Source organism: Megalobrama amblycephala, linkage group LG9, assembly GCF_018812025.1.
Source record: "Megalobrama amblycephala isolate DHTTF-2021 linkage group LG9, ASM1881202v1, whole genome shotgun sequence".
NCBI lineage: Eukaryota > Metazoa > Chordata > Actinopteri > Cypriniformes > Xenocyprididae > Megalobrama > Megalobrama amblycephala.
The window spans coordinates 517,648-535,474 of NC_063052.1; the positions used below are offsets into that span (position 1 = coordinate 517,648).

The 17,827-nt window shown below is 33.5% G+C and overlaps 1 protein-coding gene across 2 annotated transcripts in view; it reads left to right on the forward strand.

The window, feature by feature from the left end:
* Window positions 1-10,026: 10,026 nt before the first annotated feature.
* The window catches only part of crybg2 (crystallin beta-gamma domain containing 2), a 43,648-nt gene continuing 35,847 nt past the window's right edge, over window positions 10,027-17,827 (forward strand). The window contains exons 1-2 of one of the 2 annotated variants that reach the window (XM_048201047.1): window positions 10,027-10,577; window positions 15,601-15,703. In XM_048201047.1, coding sequence (XP_048057004.1) covers window positions 10,399-10,577; window positions 15,601-15,703 — 282 coding nt within the window. In that variant the 5' untranslated portion in view covers window positions 10,027-10,398. The remainder of the gene's footprint in view (window positions 10,578-15,600; window positions 15,704-17,827) is intronic. The other variant, XM_048201048.1, reaches the window with a different exon arrangement.

A 17,827-nucleotide genomic window follows, 5' to 3' on the forward strand; every position in this document is an offset into this window, starting at 1 on the left:
TCCCCATCATTGTTCAGTTTTTAACATAATTAGTGGCCTCGTACAGATAGATGTGTGTAATTTGAATATTACCGAAATGATAACATTCCTGTGCGATCGGCCAGACTGCCTGCCTTCTACTTATCCATTAATCTCTCAGAAGTGTTATGATGTATCTCTGACTACAAGAGAATTGAAAATGCAACCGGGCACCGTCTCTTCCAGCGAACCCGAGTCTGGAAAAGCAACATTCAGCGATCCAACACATATCATATCTCTGTCTCATCTTACTGTCACTTTAAGAGCAACACAGAGAAACGTCCACTTAAAAATTTTGGCAACACTTTACAGTATTTGAAAATGCAAATATTAGCAAATGCATTGGCAATCAAACGTTCTTTAACAGTACTGTATGTATATAGGATGTTACTTTCTACATATAAAAACTTTTTTTAACATTCAAGTTGCATCATGATAAACATAACCTAATGCATTAATTAATGTTAATGGGTCATTGACGAATAACGTTTTTAAAAGTGTAAAAAATAATAATAATGGAGATATAATTCAGTTTGAAGTTTTATTAAGTGTTAACAATGAGATTACATGGTTTTTATAATCAATTAACACTGATTTTATCTTTTTTTACAAGATGGACAAAATTTGTCACCAAAAAAGTCATTCGGTTTAACCAAAAATTCGGTTTTACCGAATGACGATATTTTCAGACAATGCTAACAGGCTGATATCTAGCAAAAGGACAATCAAACATTTTATATTTAGTACAAGTTTTTAAAATATTACAACATTTTCCATGTGTTATAGCGGTTGTACCGAATGACCTGATGTTTCAGGACATGTGTTTGATCAAGTGAAAACATGAATTTATCAAATAGTTAAGAGAGAGTTAGTTACTTTGCTTCATGACCATGTGGTCCTTTGCAGGTGTCTGAATGATGTCACATGATACTGACCACATGACTTGATCCAAAATATTCCCTTTATATCCGAATGACATCTATTTTCTGGACATTCTTTCTCATAACAAAGCAACGACTTCTACACATAATTTTAATACCATTTTGCACTATGTTGATATATGATGTTATAAAATCATGCCAGAATAAAAAATATATACATTTATTACATTTTAAGATATTTTAATCACTAATGAAATGGCTGTATTGGCCTTTAGTGACCTTTTGACACTTCAAAATCTTTAAAATACCTTTATATGTATAAAAATATAATTAAATCCTTTTGAATTCAATAAAACAGATCTGTGGATGTCATATCTTTAGTATCTATTGTTTTTCTAAGGATTTTCTAAGGATTTTTTTTTCAACCATCTGTGGCTTTTTGGAGGCCTTAACGTGCTCAAAAACTCTTGAAAATTGGCACACACATTAGAATCTGTGGCCATTAGGACGCCACAGAGGCTGGGACCCAGGTGTGGCACAGGAGCTCTATGGCGCCCCCTTGAATAGGGTCTGAAAACTTGGTTCGAATATCAAACACACTTGCATGTATTAGTATGAAACTCGGTACACATATAGATCGGGCCGAACAACTTTTGTGCTCTAAGTTATATGCCAGCTCAACAGGAAGTCGGCTATTATGGGTTGTTTTAAAAAAAAAAGGATTTACAAGTGGATTTTTGATATCTCAAACGGTTTGGCCGTGGCGAGGCAATGGATTTATGGCGAGAAAAGGGAAACAGGAAGTGTGTTATAACTTCTGCATACAATGATTGATTTTTATGAAACTTCAGCTGTGTGTTCATTGTAGGAGGCTGATCACATGGATGTGACTATTGTGAGTCAAAGTTATAGCGCCACCAACAGGCTGCAGGAAGTGTGTCACTTTCAAAACTGATCAGATTACACAGAAGGAAACAAACCCTTAAACTTCAATATTATGATTTTGAGACTCTTAGCATGATTCAAATTGCATGAAACTCGACACACATGTCAGGATTGTCATCCAGTAGACATGGGCAAAGCCTTAGAAACGGGCAGGGAGGAGGGCCTATATCGTATTACCTTTTGACAAAATCGGGGGGTTAGTTTAACCTACAGTCACCAAACTTGGTACACATATTGATCTCATTAAGCCGGACAACTTTCTAATTTACAGTCATTAGCTCCGACCAACAGGTAGTCAGATAATTTGGTTTGAATGTGGATTTTTCAAACTCTCTCTCTTTCTCTGTCCTCTCTGCACTCATATGACATTGACGTATGACATTCTATGACATGTAATTCATCTAAATATAAATGATCTCATGGATGTGGCTGTTGTGGTTTGTGATCATATGGGCACCAACTGCTGAAGTAAATGTGGTGTATTCAAATTACTTTGACATAGTCCTTTTATATTTAACCGTTTTAAATGCCTAATGCCCGCTGTGCACAGTTGCCCTGAAGCCATCAGGCTTGGGCCTGTCATTGCTGCTTGCAGCTATATTTGTTTTTTATTATTATTATTAAGGCCTTTGGACAAAAAAAAAAAAATTACCTGTCACGTCATTTACCCTAATACATTCATCTAGACAGTAATATTTTAATGCACTCTGATCCCTCTCTTTGTGTATTTATATACGGTTATATGCATGTTAGGACACATTCTGACACATCATCATCCCATTACTACACATCTGAATGTCAAAACATTACTTGCTGTTTTTGAAATGTGCACAACTCCACTGGCCTTTCCCCCCAAAAACCAAACAGGTCAGAAACCGGCAGGTCACATTACTGTTGCGTGTGGGTGAGGAGAGCTTGCTGCCACGAATAAACATGTAAATATTGCATGCAATGTATTGTAGTCAACAGGCAGTTTAACGCTTCAGTGCATTTTCACTTTTCCTTCTTCAGCTCTGACTCACAAACACAAGCATGATTAAATGTCACAAGTGAATTCCAAATATGCACAGTAAAAAGCTGATCACACATTAGATAATGCGCCTCACTTCTAACTAAAACAAGTGCACGGCTGAGAGAAAACCAGAATTTCATTGCAAATGTATCATATTTCCATAGATAAAAAACAAAACAAACAAACAAACAAAAAACATTCACTAGAAATTGTTTTCACCACGTTTACTTCCAGATAACTGTGCATTGGATTGACTGCTTAACCTGTTTTGTGTATGGCAACATTAAAGGGTTGGAATGACTGACAGGTAATCAGCGTAACTGACCGTTTCTACTTTCTTTTTATTTTAGGCAGTACAAGGGTTTGTTTCCTTCTGTGTAATCTGATCAGTTTTATATAACATGACACACTCAAGTGCAAAAACAAAATCAAGAGTTCCTGTCGTGAGTCCTGGCGGATTTCAGTTCACTCTCTCGTATGTTTCTGTTTCATTCAAAACAACAATACAACACCAGCACTTCAGCGAGCCCGAGCGGGAACTTTCACAACCACTTTTTCCTTGCCACAATGTCAAAGAATAAATAAACAACCTGCACGTTTTGGAACAATAACGTTTTGCTGTTAACATTTTTTATTTCTTTTAAGTAGGTCCACATGAAAAAATACTATAGTAATTTATAGTAAATACTATAGTGTTTTGGACCATACTATAGTAAAGTACTTGAATTAATTTGTTGTGGTAATTCTATAGTTGCTGTGGTAATATAACAACTATAGTATTATATAATCAAATTAGTTTACCCAATACTGTACTAAGTTTTCTACAAATATAGGGTATATAATACTACAATACACTACAGTTTACTGTAGTAAAAAACTAAAGTATTTATTACATCATACAACAGTATGCTGTAGCATTCATTAACAGTGTTGTAAATACTATAATATATACAGTATACTATAATTTACTATAGTATGGTTCAAAAACACTATAGTATTTTCTGTTCAGAATGAACAAAATTTATATAATAATCAATACATAGCAATCTTTCTTCCAAAACGCGTTTTGTTTTACTCTGATTCACTATTGCAAGCCGATCATAAGTGTTTACATTTTAGACCTGACGGGATGGTTTTCGCGGGAAATACGTCACTCGCCCGCGGTTATCTCGTCATATCCGCAAACAGAGCAGAGCTGCTCCGGCTGCTTTGAAGCGTGTCTGCTGTGGGAGTGGCACAGGTTAGTTGTCACGGTTTAATTTACACTACTGCTTCATGAAGCTTCAAAACATTTACAAATCTTTTGTTTCGAAGCAGCGATTCGGAGCGTTTCATACTGTTAAAGTCACGTGATTTCAGTAAACGAGGCATCGTTAGGTCATAACTGTTTTGAAATTTCAATGATTCACCACTGGGAGGCGATCTCTGTGAACTCATGAATCATGCTGATTCACTGAGATCGCCCCCCAGTGGTGAATCACTGAACAAGTGTCGAGTATTAAAGGGTTAGTTCACCCAAAAATGAAATTATCGTTTATTACTCACCCTCATGCCGCTCCACACCCGTAAGATCTTCATTCATCTTCGGAACACAAATTAAGATATTTTTGATGAAATCCGATGGCTCAGTGAGGCCTGAGCAATGACATTTCCTCTCTCAAGATCCATTAATGTACTAAAAACATATTTAAATCAGTTCATGTGAGTACAGTGATTCAATATTAATATTATAAAGCCACGAGAATATTTTTGGTGCACAAAAAAAACAAAATAACGACTTATTTAGTGATGGCCGATTTCAAAACACTGCTTCAGGAAGCTTCGGAGCGTTATGTGTCGAATCGGCGGTTCGGAGCGCCAAAGTCACATGATTTCAGCTGTTTGACACGCGATACGAATCATGATTCGACACAAAAGATTCATAACGCTCTGAAGCTTCCTGAAGCAGTGTTTTGAAATCGGCCATCACTAAATAAGTCATTATTTTTTTATTTTTTTTGGCGCACCAAAAATATTCTCGTGGCTTTATAATATTAATATTGAACCACTGTACTCACATGAACTGATTTAAATATGTTTTTAGTACATTAATGGATCTTGAGAGAGGAAATGTCATTGCTGGCTATGCAGGCCTCACTGAGCCATCGGATTTCATCAAAAATATCTTAATTTGTGTTCCGAAGATGAACGAAGGTCTTACGGGTGTGGAACGACATGAGGGTGAGTAATTAATGACATTATTTTTATTTTTGGGCAAACTAACCCTTCAAGTGTCTATTACCTGATCTCTGATGAGTTTTATGCATTTGTTAAGTATTTGTAGCCTATAATTAAAAGGAATAATAGTAGTTAATAGTCTCTGTTTAGCTGACCCATCTACAGAACAAACAAAACAAGCCCTGAAAATTGGTAAAATACATATAATACAGACACTTTAATATTTTATGGTATTAGATATTTAGTTAATTGCATCATTGCATCAATACAACCTTTGCAATGGCTTTTTTATGCATGTTTGGCATGGGTTTTTGTTGCATTTACACTGTTTTGACCAGCAGGCGTCGAACGCTTTGAAGCTGAATCATTAGCTTTGAAAGTAGTTTACACAACACTGTTTATGCGTTTTGGACGTTCATTTACACGACAGTGGCGTTTTGGGTGCCTGAAAATGCATTTGAAAACGGGTTTCAAAGTGCAAGTTTTAGAAAAATATAGCGTTATCATCTCGGTGTAAACAACAAAAACGCGGATCTGTGAGTGGAATGCACATGCGTATTATGTGTTTAGAACGCGCGTTTGGCGCGAGTGCTGTTAAAGAACGCGTATGTGCGCAGGCGCGTAGAACCGAGGGATTTAAAATGCTGTAAAAGCGACGCGGAAATTATTATTTTGTGTTTTTATGACTCAACAGGTGAGCGAGGCATTTTATTAAACAGATAAACTGCCATATGTAGCTCTCTAACAGAGTTCTTTGTAAAGCATATCTTTAGGCTTATTTCATTATGATTGTTGTGGCTGCGCTGGAACTTATTTTCGAGGAAGTACCGTGTCTATTAAACCTGATAATGAATGTTTTATGAGCAATAGGATATTTTCTCTCTCTTTTTTAGAAGCATATCAAAGGCTTTATATGTAGAAAGACTGTGCACTCATATTATTATGAATGGGAAAAAGTCCCGCCTTCTAAATAAGAGCCAATCACCGATTGGTAAAGTCATCCCATCACTGCAGTGGCCGTTAAAGCTCCGGTTCCTAGAAACAGTCTTAAGACTACGCATGCGCATTAGCTTGATCCAGCCTGAAAAATGCGATTTTTTTTTGTTTTTTTGTCATGATTCGAGTGTTTATGAGACAGTTGTTGTCAAATTTCATTGGAGAACAGCTTTGGAGAATTTGATGTTTCCCATTCAAAGAGAAGGCCGCCGAGTGAAATGACTTGTCTTAATTTGATAGAGACTCCATGATATACTCAAACAACTACAGTGATAAACATTCACTCCTCCTACTTTTCCAGAGAAAGAGTTTTACCTTGTAAGAAGACTTCCACATAAGAGACATTTCTACGTATCTGTGTTTTTGTAAAACAGTTGCCCTCATCATTAGAAATGATTTGGTATGTCAGTGATCTGTGGTGCGACCAGGAAGTTTCAATAACTGGACCATAAAGCAATAATCATACCTGCATGGAGTTTATTGTTTGATCTTTTCTTTTAAAGGTCTGGACATGCCCTGGTATGCCAAATGGGCAACGTCGTTCTGTTTTTCTCATAACAGATTAGTCATAAACTTGTTCAAATGTTCATACACTTGTTTGCCCGTGACTAATCGCTGCAACAGTCGTGTTTTTAAATCTGCTGTGTCATTTAGTATTGAGAATGGATTTTTAATAGGCCTTGGAGAAAACATGGGCTTTTCTGGCTGAGCATAACAGCAAAATAGGAAGTAGGCCTGTTCTTTTCTCATATGAAGATGACAAGAAAAACAAAAGTAGCTGATTGCCGTTATGACCGTGTCAAATCAGCCACTTCTGATTTCTGTTTCTGAGCGTCATGAACCTGTTTCTGAAGGTCCTGGATCATCTGACAGGCTTTACCTACTGTAGGGTTATTACTGTCAACTACAAACACTTCTGTTCATCGAAATACAAAAATATAGAAGTATTAGCTGAAAAACTTCAAATGAGAAATGTTGCCTTAATTGGCAAGAAACTGCAACAAGTTGAAGCACTAAAATTAGTGACGGGAAATAAATAAAAACTAAAACTGAAATAACAATAAATTAAACCTAAATAGCAATATTAAAAAAAAAAAAAAAAAACTAATAAAATGACAAAAGCACATAATGAAATAACTGAAATTAAAGTAAAATTAACATGAAAACTAAAAATAAAAGCTAATTCAAAATATTAATAAAACTAAATAGAAATATTTTTTTCAAACCAAAATAGCAATAATATTTTTAAAATAAAAAACGAATAAAATAACAAACACACATAACAAAATTATTAAAAATTAAAGTAAAATATACTAAAAATATAAAATAAAAGCTAATTCAAAATATTAATAAAACTAAAATAAAAAACTAAATAGAAATATTTTTCTCAAACCTAAATAGCAATATTTTTTTTTAAATAAAAAAACTAAGAAAATAACAAAAACACATAACAAAATTATTAAAAATTAAAGTAAAATATACTAAAAATATAAAATAAAAGCCAATTCAAAATACTAATAAAACTAAAATAAAAACTAACTGAAATAAACAATAAATTAAACCTAAATAAATAAAAAAATAAAATGACTAAAAATGTAAGTAAAATTAACATGAAAACTAAAAATAAAAGCTGATTCAAAATATTAATAAAACTTAAATGAAAACTAAAGCTGAAATATAAAATAAATTAAACCTAAATAGCAATATTAAAATAATAATAATAAAATGCCAAAGCGAATAATAACATAACAAAATGATTAAAAATGAAAGTCAAATTAACATGAAAACTAAAAATATAAGAATAAAACAAAACTAAAATCGCGCTGCTGCATATGTTAAAATGTTTTGTAATAAAAGAGTTTATCAGGCCGTGATCACAACACAGGTAAATTTCCAGCATATCTCAAGATCATGAGAGTGACAGGAGTGGATGATCTGTAGCATATGATCTGTGGAAAATACCACTCATATTTAGACACACGAAGGGTTCGTTTCTACTCTCGTACACTTTTCCCCTACAATACTGATCTAAAATAAACCCATTCAGGCTGTGGGGAAATCAAAGTCAAATCAGAGCAGATTGAGAGCAACACTCATCAAGTGCAGTAAACGCCGTTCTTCTGACGGATGGGTCAGATTATCCTGATGACTAACTCTGTCAAAACTACAGAATTTACTGGAGTTACACCTGAAACCAGTGACTGAATTCAGTCTGTAACTGCTGAAAAAACACCACCTCAATTCTGACTTTGAATATGTATATATGCAGGTCAATGACGTGACGGGTCTTTTTTTGTCCAAAGGATTTGAGAATAATAATAAAAAGCACAGATATGACATCCAAAGTATGTAAGGATCTGTTTCATTGAATCAAAAAAGTTTTAATTATATTTTGCTACAGGTATTTTAAAGATTCTGAAGTGTCAAAAATATCAATTAATGGCAATATTTTTTATGGTCCAGGATCGAGCTAAAAATCATACCCAAGAAATCCACATGACAGTGTAAGGTTATTAACACACCAAACATTCAGTTCAGAGATTCATCTAAGAGCCTCCTCTTTTATCTTTCACATTTTGGTGAATTAGCGCCATCTACCGGTCAGATGATGCTATGACAGGGAGGTTTTGGTTGTTTATTATAGAACACCTTCACTGCACACCAGCTATAATATTCTTATTATTATATTATTATATTCTTTAAATGTATGTAAACAGTATATGCAGGAATACATGTTTCAAACTTTACTGAACGTCACATCATAACCTTCAGCCAACATTCAGCCAATGGTGTCCGATTATTAGCTTGCAAATTAAAATAATGTTGCATTTTTAATTGTTTAGTAAAAATATATTTCTGATCAGATATGATCCGTCACTATTCAACAAGTGACTAAAGAAATTCAAAATGAATATTTTTACACCTACTGGTTATGAGTGAGTTTTCTGTAGTGTGGCGCCCTCCACTGACCAATAAGCGCCATTACATCTTGTGGAAAAAGCAGATCAAGTAGCAAGTAATATTTCTTTGAATAGCCTAATTATTTCCCAGTGATAGATTGATTATCAGAGCACCACCGAACTGAACCAAACCCAGTTATTCGACTGTTTTTCTGAATTATCAAGGCCATTCTGTGTTTATTGCGTTTGTTTAAGTTGAAACATTAAAATTATTAACTGGAAAGAAATAAAGTGAAATAAAAAATAAATATTATTTTTTTCAAACCTAAATAGCAATAACTAATAAAATTACAAAAGCACATAACTAAATTATTAAAAATTTAAGTAAAATATATTAAAAATATAAAATAAAAGCTAATTCAAAATATTGATAAATATAAAATAAAAAAATAAAACTGAAATAAAAATAAATTAAACCTAAATAGCAATATTTAAAAAAAATAACAAAATGATTAAAAATTGAAGTAAAATTAACATGAAAACTAAAAATATAAAAAAATAAAAGCTAATTCAAAATATTAATAAAACTAAAATTAAAACTGAAAAATTAATGAAACCTAAATAGTAATATTTAAAGAATAATAATAAAATTACAAAAGCACAGAATGAAATGACTAAAAATGAAAGTAAAATTAACACGAAAATTAAAAATATAAAAATAAAAGCTAATTCAAAATATTAATAAAACTAAAATAAAAACTAAAACTTAAATAAAAAAGAAACCTAAATAGCAATATTAAAAAAACGAAAATGATTAAAAATGTAAATAAAATTAACATGAAAATAAAAATTAAAAATAATTTGCTATTTTTCAAAGTAATTGGAAATGTCAGCATGCTTCATTCTGATGCATTATAAGTCAATTTTACTCATAATATGCTTTAATATTGCGATAATATGAGTTAATATTGCGAATCAGCTGAAATATTTTCATATTTGTGCTTTTAGAAAATAAACACTTTATAGGCCTAATGATTATACTTTTCTATGGTCTGTTTCGATTATGTGGCTTAATAAGTTTTTCTCAGAGATAAATAAAATCCTTAAAGCAATTTGTATCAACTTTCACTGAAAGTTTCATGACACTTTATGGCGTCGGTTTGATTTTGACAAATTGCAATTACCTTTCTGAACTTTATGATAGAATATCTAAACAAACATACATTCATAACTGAAAAACAAACGATATTCAGGGATGTTTATTCAGTATTGGCTTCATATGCGCGCGACCGCTGACCTAGAGCGCGCCCGTGATGCCCAAAATCTGTAGGTGTCTCGCTAGTGTTGACAGAGCATCTGCTGACGAGAGCGAGCGTAACGTGCACTACTGAGCTGCACACATCGATTTATTCGCGTGCTTCTGTCGGTCATGGCGAAAAAGAGTTTCTCCAGCAGAAAGTCTCTGAGGAATCTGTTTTCCAAGAGTGAAGCGAATCTCAAAGAGTCTGTGGAGAAAGATGACAGCGGCAAAGGAAGTCTCAAACTCTTTAAATGGAAGAAGAAGAAGAAAACAGACAGTTCAGACACTGGGAGCCTGAAGATTTCAAGGTAAAAACACTGACCTGTATTAGGGGTTTTGTTTTGTTTTGCACTGCCTTAAACTAAACCTCTATCTCATCTATACAGGTTTGAAACAATGCATAGAATATATATAAACCATAAACAGAATAATGGTTAGGTTACTATCTAATAAAATATATTGAAGAAAAATAGCATAACCATGAGAGAAATTAGGATATTTGTTTCAGCAATTGGCATGTTTGTTGCTTTTACTTTTCATTTGGAGCCTATATTTGGTTTCAATGTTTAAGTTTTTTGGGATAATGTGTTTGTCTGTCGGCCACTTTACGAAGTTACAGAAAGTATTTGTAGAATCCAGTATTGAAAACAAAGTACATTTCTAGTTTCAACAATATATATTCTTCTGACATTCCCATTAAATGCAGTATCAGATGTATGAAAAGAGACTCACATTTGGTTTTTGACCATTGAAAATGAGTAAAATTCAACCATTTCAAAATGGACCCACATTGAGAGCCTTGAAAATGAAGATTTCAAGTTTGATAACCAGAATCTAAAATCATATTGAGATATCTTTAATACTTCTTGAATTACAGGCAAACAAACTCTGGAAAAAGAATAGTTTTGGCACCCGTTTTGATAGGGGGAAAAAACAACATTTCTAGTTTAAACATTATTTGTTCTTTAGATATTCCTCTGTGAAAGAAAAAATGATCAGCTTTATGAAAATTGACCCTCTTTTGGTTTTTGACTCCTGAAAAATGTGTACAATTTAGCAATTTTACTCTTAAAGCCATTTTGAGATCCAAATATCTCTAGAATTGAACCATATTGGGCCTTAAAATTATGGATACCAAATAAAAAGTTTATTAAGAACCAGAATCTAAAAGCATATTAAGATATCTTTAATATTTCTTGAGTTACAGACATGCAAACTCTGGAAAAAGAATAGTTTTGGCACTCAGACAGGTATGATCTATGCGATTGTTTTGATAGAAATAAAACGAGATTCGTTTCTACTTTCAACATTACTTGTTCTTTAGATATTCCTCTTTGAAAGAAAAAAGTATCAGCTTTATGAAAAGAGACCCTCGTTTGGTTTTTGACCACCCCTGAAAATGTGTAAAATTTAGCAATTTTACTCTTAAAGCCATTTTGAGATCCCAATATCTCTGGAATTGAATCATATTGGGCTTTAAAATTATGAATACCAAATGAAACATTTATCAAGAACCAGAATCTAAAAGCATATTAAGATATCTTTAATATTTCTTGAGTTACAGGCAAACAAACTCTGGAAAAAGAATAGTTTTGGCACTCGATTTGATAGGGGGAAAAAGCAAGATACATTTCTAGTTTAAACATTATTTGTTCTTTAGATATTCCTCTTTGAAAGAAAAAATGATCAGCTTTATGAAAATTGACCCTCTTTTGGTTTTTGACTCCTGAAAAATGTGTACAATTTAGCAATTTTACTCTTAAAGCCATTTTGAGATCCCAATATCTCTGGAATTGAATCATATTGGGCTTTAAAAATATGGATACCAAATGAAACATTTATCAAGAACCAGAATCTAAAAGCATATTAAGATATCTTTAATATTTCTTGAGTTACAGACATGCAAACTCTGGAAAAATAATAGTTTTGGCACTCAGACAGGTATGATCTATGCGATTGTTTTGATAGAAATAAAACGAGATTCGTTTCTACTTTCAACATTACTTGTTCTTTAGATATTCCTCTGTGAAAGAAAAAAGTATCAGCTTTATGAAAAGAGACCCTCTTTTGGTTTTTGACCACCCCTGAAAATGTGTAAAATTTAGCAATTTTACTCTTAGAGCCATTTTGAGATCCTAATATCTCTGGAATTGAACCATATTGGGCCTTAAAAATATGGATACCAAATGAAACGTTTATCAAGAACCAGAATCTAAAAGCATATTAAGATATCTTTAATACTTCTTGAGTTACAGACATGCAAACTCTGGAAAAAGAATAGTTTTGGCACTCGATTTGATAGGGGGAAAAAGCAAGATACATTTCTAGTTTCAACATTACTTGTTCTTTAGATATTCCTCTGTGAAAGAAAAAATGATCAGCTTTATGAAAATTGACCCTCTTTTGGTTTTTGACTTCTGAAAAATTTGTAAAATTTAGCAATTTTACTCTTAAAGCCATTTTGAGATCCCAATATCTCTGGAATTTAATCATATTGGGCTTTAAAAATATGGATACCAAATGAAACGTTTATCAAGAACCAGAATCTAAAAGCATATTAAGATATCTTTAATATTTCTTGAGTTACAGACATGCAAACTTAGGGCAAAACAACGTGAGAAGTGCTTTTTTCCCATTTTTGAACTGTCACCGTTGGCATATAATGCAACAAAGATTGCTGAAGTCAACAGATTTTACATATAGATCTAACAATCTCTGAGTAAAAATAAAATAACGATGCTGCCATCTTTCTAAAGTCATTTTTCACCCCTGAAATTTGGCTCCAAAATTGACCCTCCTCTACAAAATAGTTGATTACTCAATAAATATGCATTTATGACATTTAATATTTTGGCTTTCATCACTATTTATGTTTATCTTACTTCAGAAAAAATATGAAAATTCTGAAATTTGGTTGATTTGACATGGAATGACCCATTTAGGGCCCATATGATGGTGTCTACATTGGCCCCACCATGCAATATTGGCTGAATAAGCTGAGAATCCATTGAACATCCTATAAAAAGCATCAGTTTATGGAGGTGAGAGCTCATTCATGATCTTTAGGGACCTTATTGTGGGGACAAATTGGGAAAGGTGAAGAAATAAAATAAGATTCTGCAAGTAACTGGAGACTATATGGAAATCTGACAAGCTGCTACATGCATTTACGTTTACAAAACTTCTGGTGCTTATTTGAGACGCTGCTGAGCTTAAAAACATTTTGGACTTTGGACATCTTGGCTCTGTCCACTCCTTTCTGTTTGAACTTGCTCATCAGTTTCACCTACTAGTCAGCTGGTGGATGTGTTCAGAAACAGATCAATAGTAGTAGTGTTGCTTTATGGTCCATTTTAGTCATATAAGTGTAACTCAGTCATATAATGAGTATAATCGAGGGTAGAAAGTTGGTGATTTACAGATCGCTGCACTGCAGAGTTTACAATCACGGTGACACTAGATATTTGTTAACGGTTCTGAATAATTGGGCTTAAAGTAGGTTAATGGGTCAGTTGAGTTTACTCAATTTAATTGCAACCCAAAAGGGCCTAATACTATGTGATGAGCAATTAAATATCTGGATTTGCACATTCACAAAGTTTAACCTTCAATTAAAACTAAACTGTACTAAAACACTGTCATTATTCATCACCGTCAGGTGAGCGTAACCTGCAGAAAGCTCCTCAAACACCCTGACATGTGACAGTTCTTCAGAACCCGTCTGTTACAGACCGTGTTTGCTCGGCACAATGCGTTTTGATGCCTTAATCAAACACTGTTCACCATGTGTCTCCGTTCCCAAATAAACCGTGGCACAAAGGCAAACAGACTGTGTGTTCACAGTGAGGTCATGTGAGACGAGTACCTTTAAAATCCCCAAACCTGTTGCTTGTGTAGACAGACTCTGGATGTCGTTTATAATCGTCTTAGATAGTAGGCTAACAACGTGTAGTCTGTGCTATATGTGTCAACAGAAGAAACCAACAGTCACAAACACTTCTGAGTGGAATACGAGTAGATTTACTCTTATAACACACTTCGGGTTTGGTTGAGCATATGGGGTATTGAAATATACATATATATATATATTTAACATCATGAGTGAAGTGAATTACACTGATCATCTGTTAGTGGATGGGATATATTAGCCAGCAAGTGAACATTTTGTCCTCAAACTTGATGTGTTAGAAGCAGGAGAAATGGGCAAGCGTAAGGATTTGAGCAAGTTTGACGAGGACCAAACTGTGACGCTAGACGACTGGATCAGAGCATGAGTCCATGAGTTGGAGCATTTCTGATTGTTGAAAACAGTGTGCTGTCAGTGGTCTAGTGCTCTGTAAAATACACTTAAATTGAGCCTCAGTATGCATTCAAAATAATAAGTGTTTGTTTTCCGTGTAGCAGATAATTTGGTTACAGCAGAAGGAACAGGACACACCGCATGCTTTCCGTCTTCCATCACACAAGTGAAACTCATGCGTTTGTGCCCTCGAGGAAGAAGCTCGATCAGGAAACTTAGACATGAGTGAAAGTTTCAGCTCGTTTTCACCTGATGCTGTTGGCATGACAGTGATATCTAGAGCTAAATATATTAAAGAAATCTCACTTCAGTGATTCTGCTCAGGTTCGGTTTTAAACGTGCGTGTTTGCGCGTCTCCTGACCGACATATTTTCAGCATCGTGCGCCTGGGGGTTTAAGGGTGGGTTTGGAATGTGAAGGAGGATATTTAGTACAATCCCCTGCAATCTTTGAACCTCAGACTCCCGGTTCACTCGCTGCTGATCATCACTGCATGTACATGCATGCAAACTAAAAACTTTCTCGTCTGTCTGCACGGCATTTCTGTCCCATAACTGGAAGAATAATTCATCAGTCTTTCAAGTTACTCGAGTAACATTTGCCTTTGTTTAAAATGAGTTTTATGTGCATGACGACTAATGATTCACTTTGCAAAAATGTGACGGGGATTTTTAGATGCACCTGTTCCACCCTAATATTTCCAGTTATGAATCGCATCTCTTTTTATAACAGTATGTAATGCCACACAATTAGGCCATTGTGTTCATTAAGAAGGTGAATCAGAACCACTTTACTGAAGTTATTTTGGGTGGTTCTGTACAATGGGCCATTAGTTTAGTGTGTGTTCTCTGAAAGAATGCAGCAGAATCTGTTTAGATGGATCATGTAATAATGTTCCACATTCCTGTCGTTTTAACGGACTGACGCGAGCGTCACTCCAGGCCGCTGTTCTGTTTGCTCTTGTTCATTTATCTGAACTTTAAACCGAATTCTCATTCTCCAAATCTCTAACTGAATGTCGTCTTCCACAGAACTGAGTCTGGAACGTTGGGAGCCGGAGACGGGGAAAGTCAGGATGGCGAGGAGTCGATTAAACGCAAGAAGTCTCTGTTTGGCAGCGTCCTCAGGTCAAAGGTCAGAGAGCAACTGGTGTTAAACCAACATGTGCATGACAGGGTCATTGTCCTCGACTAAACTATTAAAGTAGAAATGAAATAAAATATCAATATTATTTAAAAAAAACTGAAACTAAACATTTATATGTATAAATATTTGACTGAAAAACTTACTTGTTAGTTTAAATAAATATTTCTGGTTATGTAAATAAAGCTGAATTAAAATAAAATGTAAATATTACTTGAAAAAACTTTAAACGAAAATTTGAGATGTTGCCTTGGCAATAAGCATTTTGATAAATATACTGTATGCAGTTTATTACTTATTCATAACCTGTTGTCTACATTATTTAATGTATTTTTACAGTCATCATTTAAATGTTTATATTTCACCAACAAATAGAGGAGAAACATATACTTAAAACTGCCTTATGTGCAGTGTAAATATTTATTAATAACTAAATACATAAATGCATTTGCATAAAGTATTTTCACTTTCGGTCTTCAGATAAATTAAAACTTTCTTTTTCTGTGTTTTCGTTAAAAAAAAAAGTATAAATTAGTCACTGTTAGTAGAAATAAATCTGAAATAAAATATCAATATTAAATTAACATTTCTGCTAATTTAAATAAGGCTGAAATAATATATAAATATTAGGCTGAAAAACTTAAACATTTAAATTAACATGTATGTCCTTTAAACAAAAAATTGAAATGTTGCCTTGGCATATAAACTGAAATAAGTTGAAGCACTAAAATTATTAACTGGAAACTGAAATAAAAATAAATGAAATCTAAATAGCAATATTTAAATAAATAAATAAATCTAATAAAATGACAAAAGCACATAATGAAATTCTTAAAACTAAAATTAACATGGAAACAAAAAAAATCAGCTAATTCTTAATATTAATAAAACTATAATAAAGCCAAAATAACACATTTATGTTCATTTTTAGGGTTAATGTGCAAACATTTATGTGTTGTAACAAATTGTTTTGCAATGCAAAAAATAAGAGGTACATATATTAGCTTAGCGTGACTCCATTACCCCCTGCAGGAAAGTGTGGTAACTACACCATCTGACTCTAATTCTGACTAAACTTAACCCATTTGTTTCGTAGAAAAATGTTTTGCACAGAACAGTTGAGCATCAGTATCATATCTTGAAGCACTCTGATTCTAAATGTCATAATTATTAATTCCATCACATATATTTACATCCATATTTTACATTTTGAATGAATGGAGGAATAAATAAACTTTATTTAGTGACGATGTCGTGAAGGAGTCTCTCCTGTCACGTGTTTTAGCTGTATGTTCAACAGTCCAGAAATGAACAAACATACCTTTCTTGCACGATAGACACGCACAGACCTGGTGAAGGACACGCTTGATTAAGGACAATGAGCTGAATGTCATCTTAGGAGTTCTTGCTTTTGTCCTCTTCTGTTTTTCTCCTGAAATCAGATTTGAATTTTAATAGCTTTTTAGTCTGTTAGTCATATATAAGCTTGTGAACATTCCACATATTCTTTAATCGTTCTTAATTTAATACAATCATTATTTGGTTAGTTACACTGTCTTGTTTTCCAGCACAAATATCTAAACATCATTAAATCAAGATGCATTCATGGATAAGCAAAATGACTGAAGATATTAAGTGTTGTTTTACTGAAAAGAATCATGAAAATGAAGTGAATTCGTGTTTAAAACAAGAACAAATATCTGTCAGTGGAGTCAGAGAAATAAACTTGTTTTCCCTTTGAATTAAGCTCATACGATTTTTTTAATATCTTCAGTCATTTTGCTTCTCCAGTAAATGTATCTTGATTTAAGAATGTTTAGATATTTTTATGAAAAGTTAGGGTTAGTAATTGGTTAGTTTAGACAAAAGAACTAACCAATTAGAGTTATAGTTTTGGCTGCACAGAGGCTTTTAGCTGTTTTGGTTTTTCACCTGACCAACAGGTGGCGCTCATCGCATGTGTGAATGTGTTTACTGTGCCTGAATGTCCATGTTTGTATGAGAAAATACCTGTGAGGTTTCTTCTGTTCAGCTGCTCTAAATCAAACCACCATAAACACTGTGTCATTCACTCCATGCTGGTGTAACGCCTTTTGTCGTTATTTATGACACAGA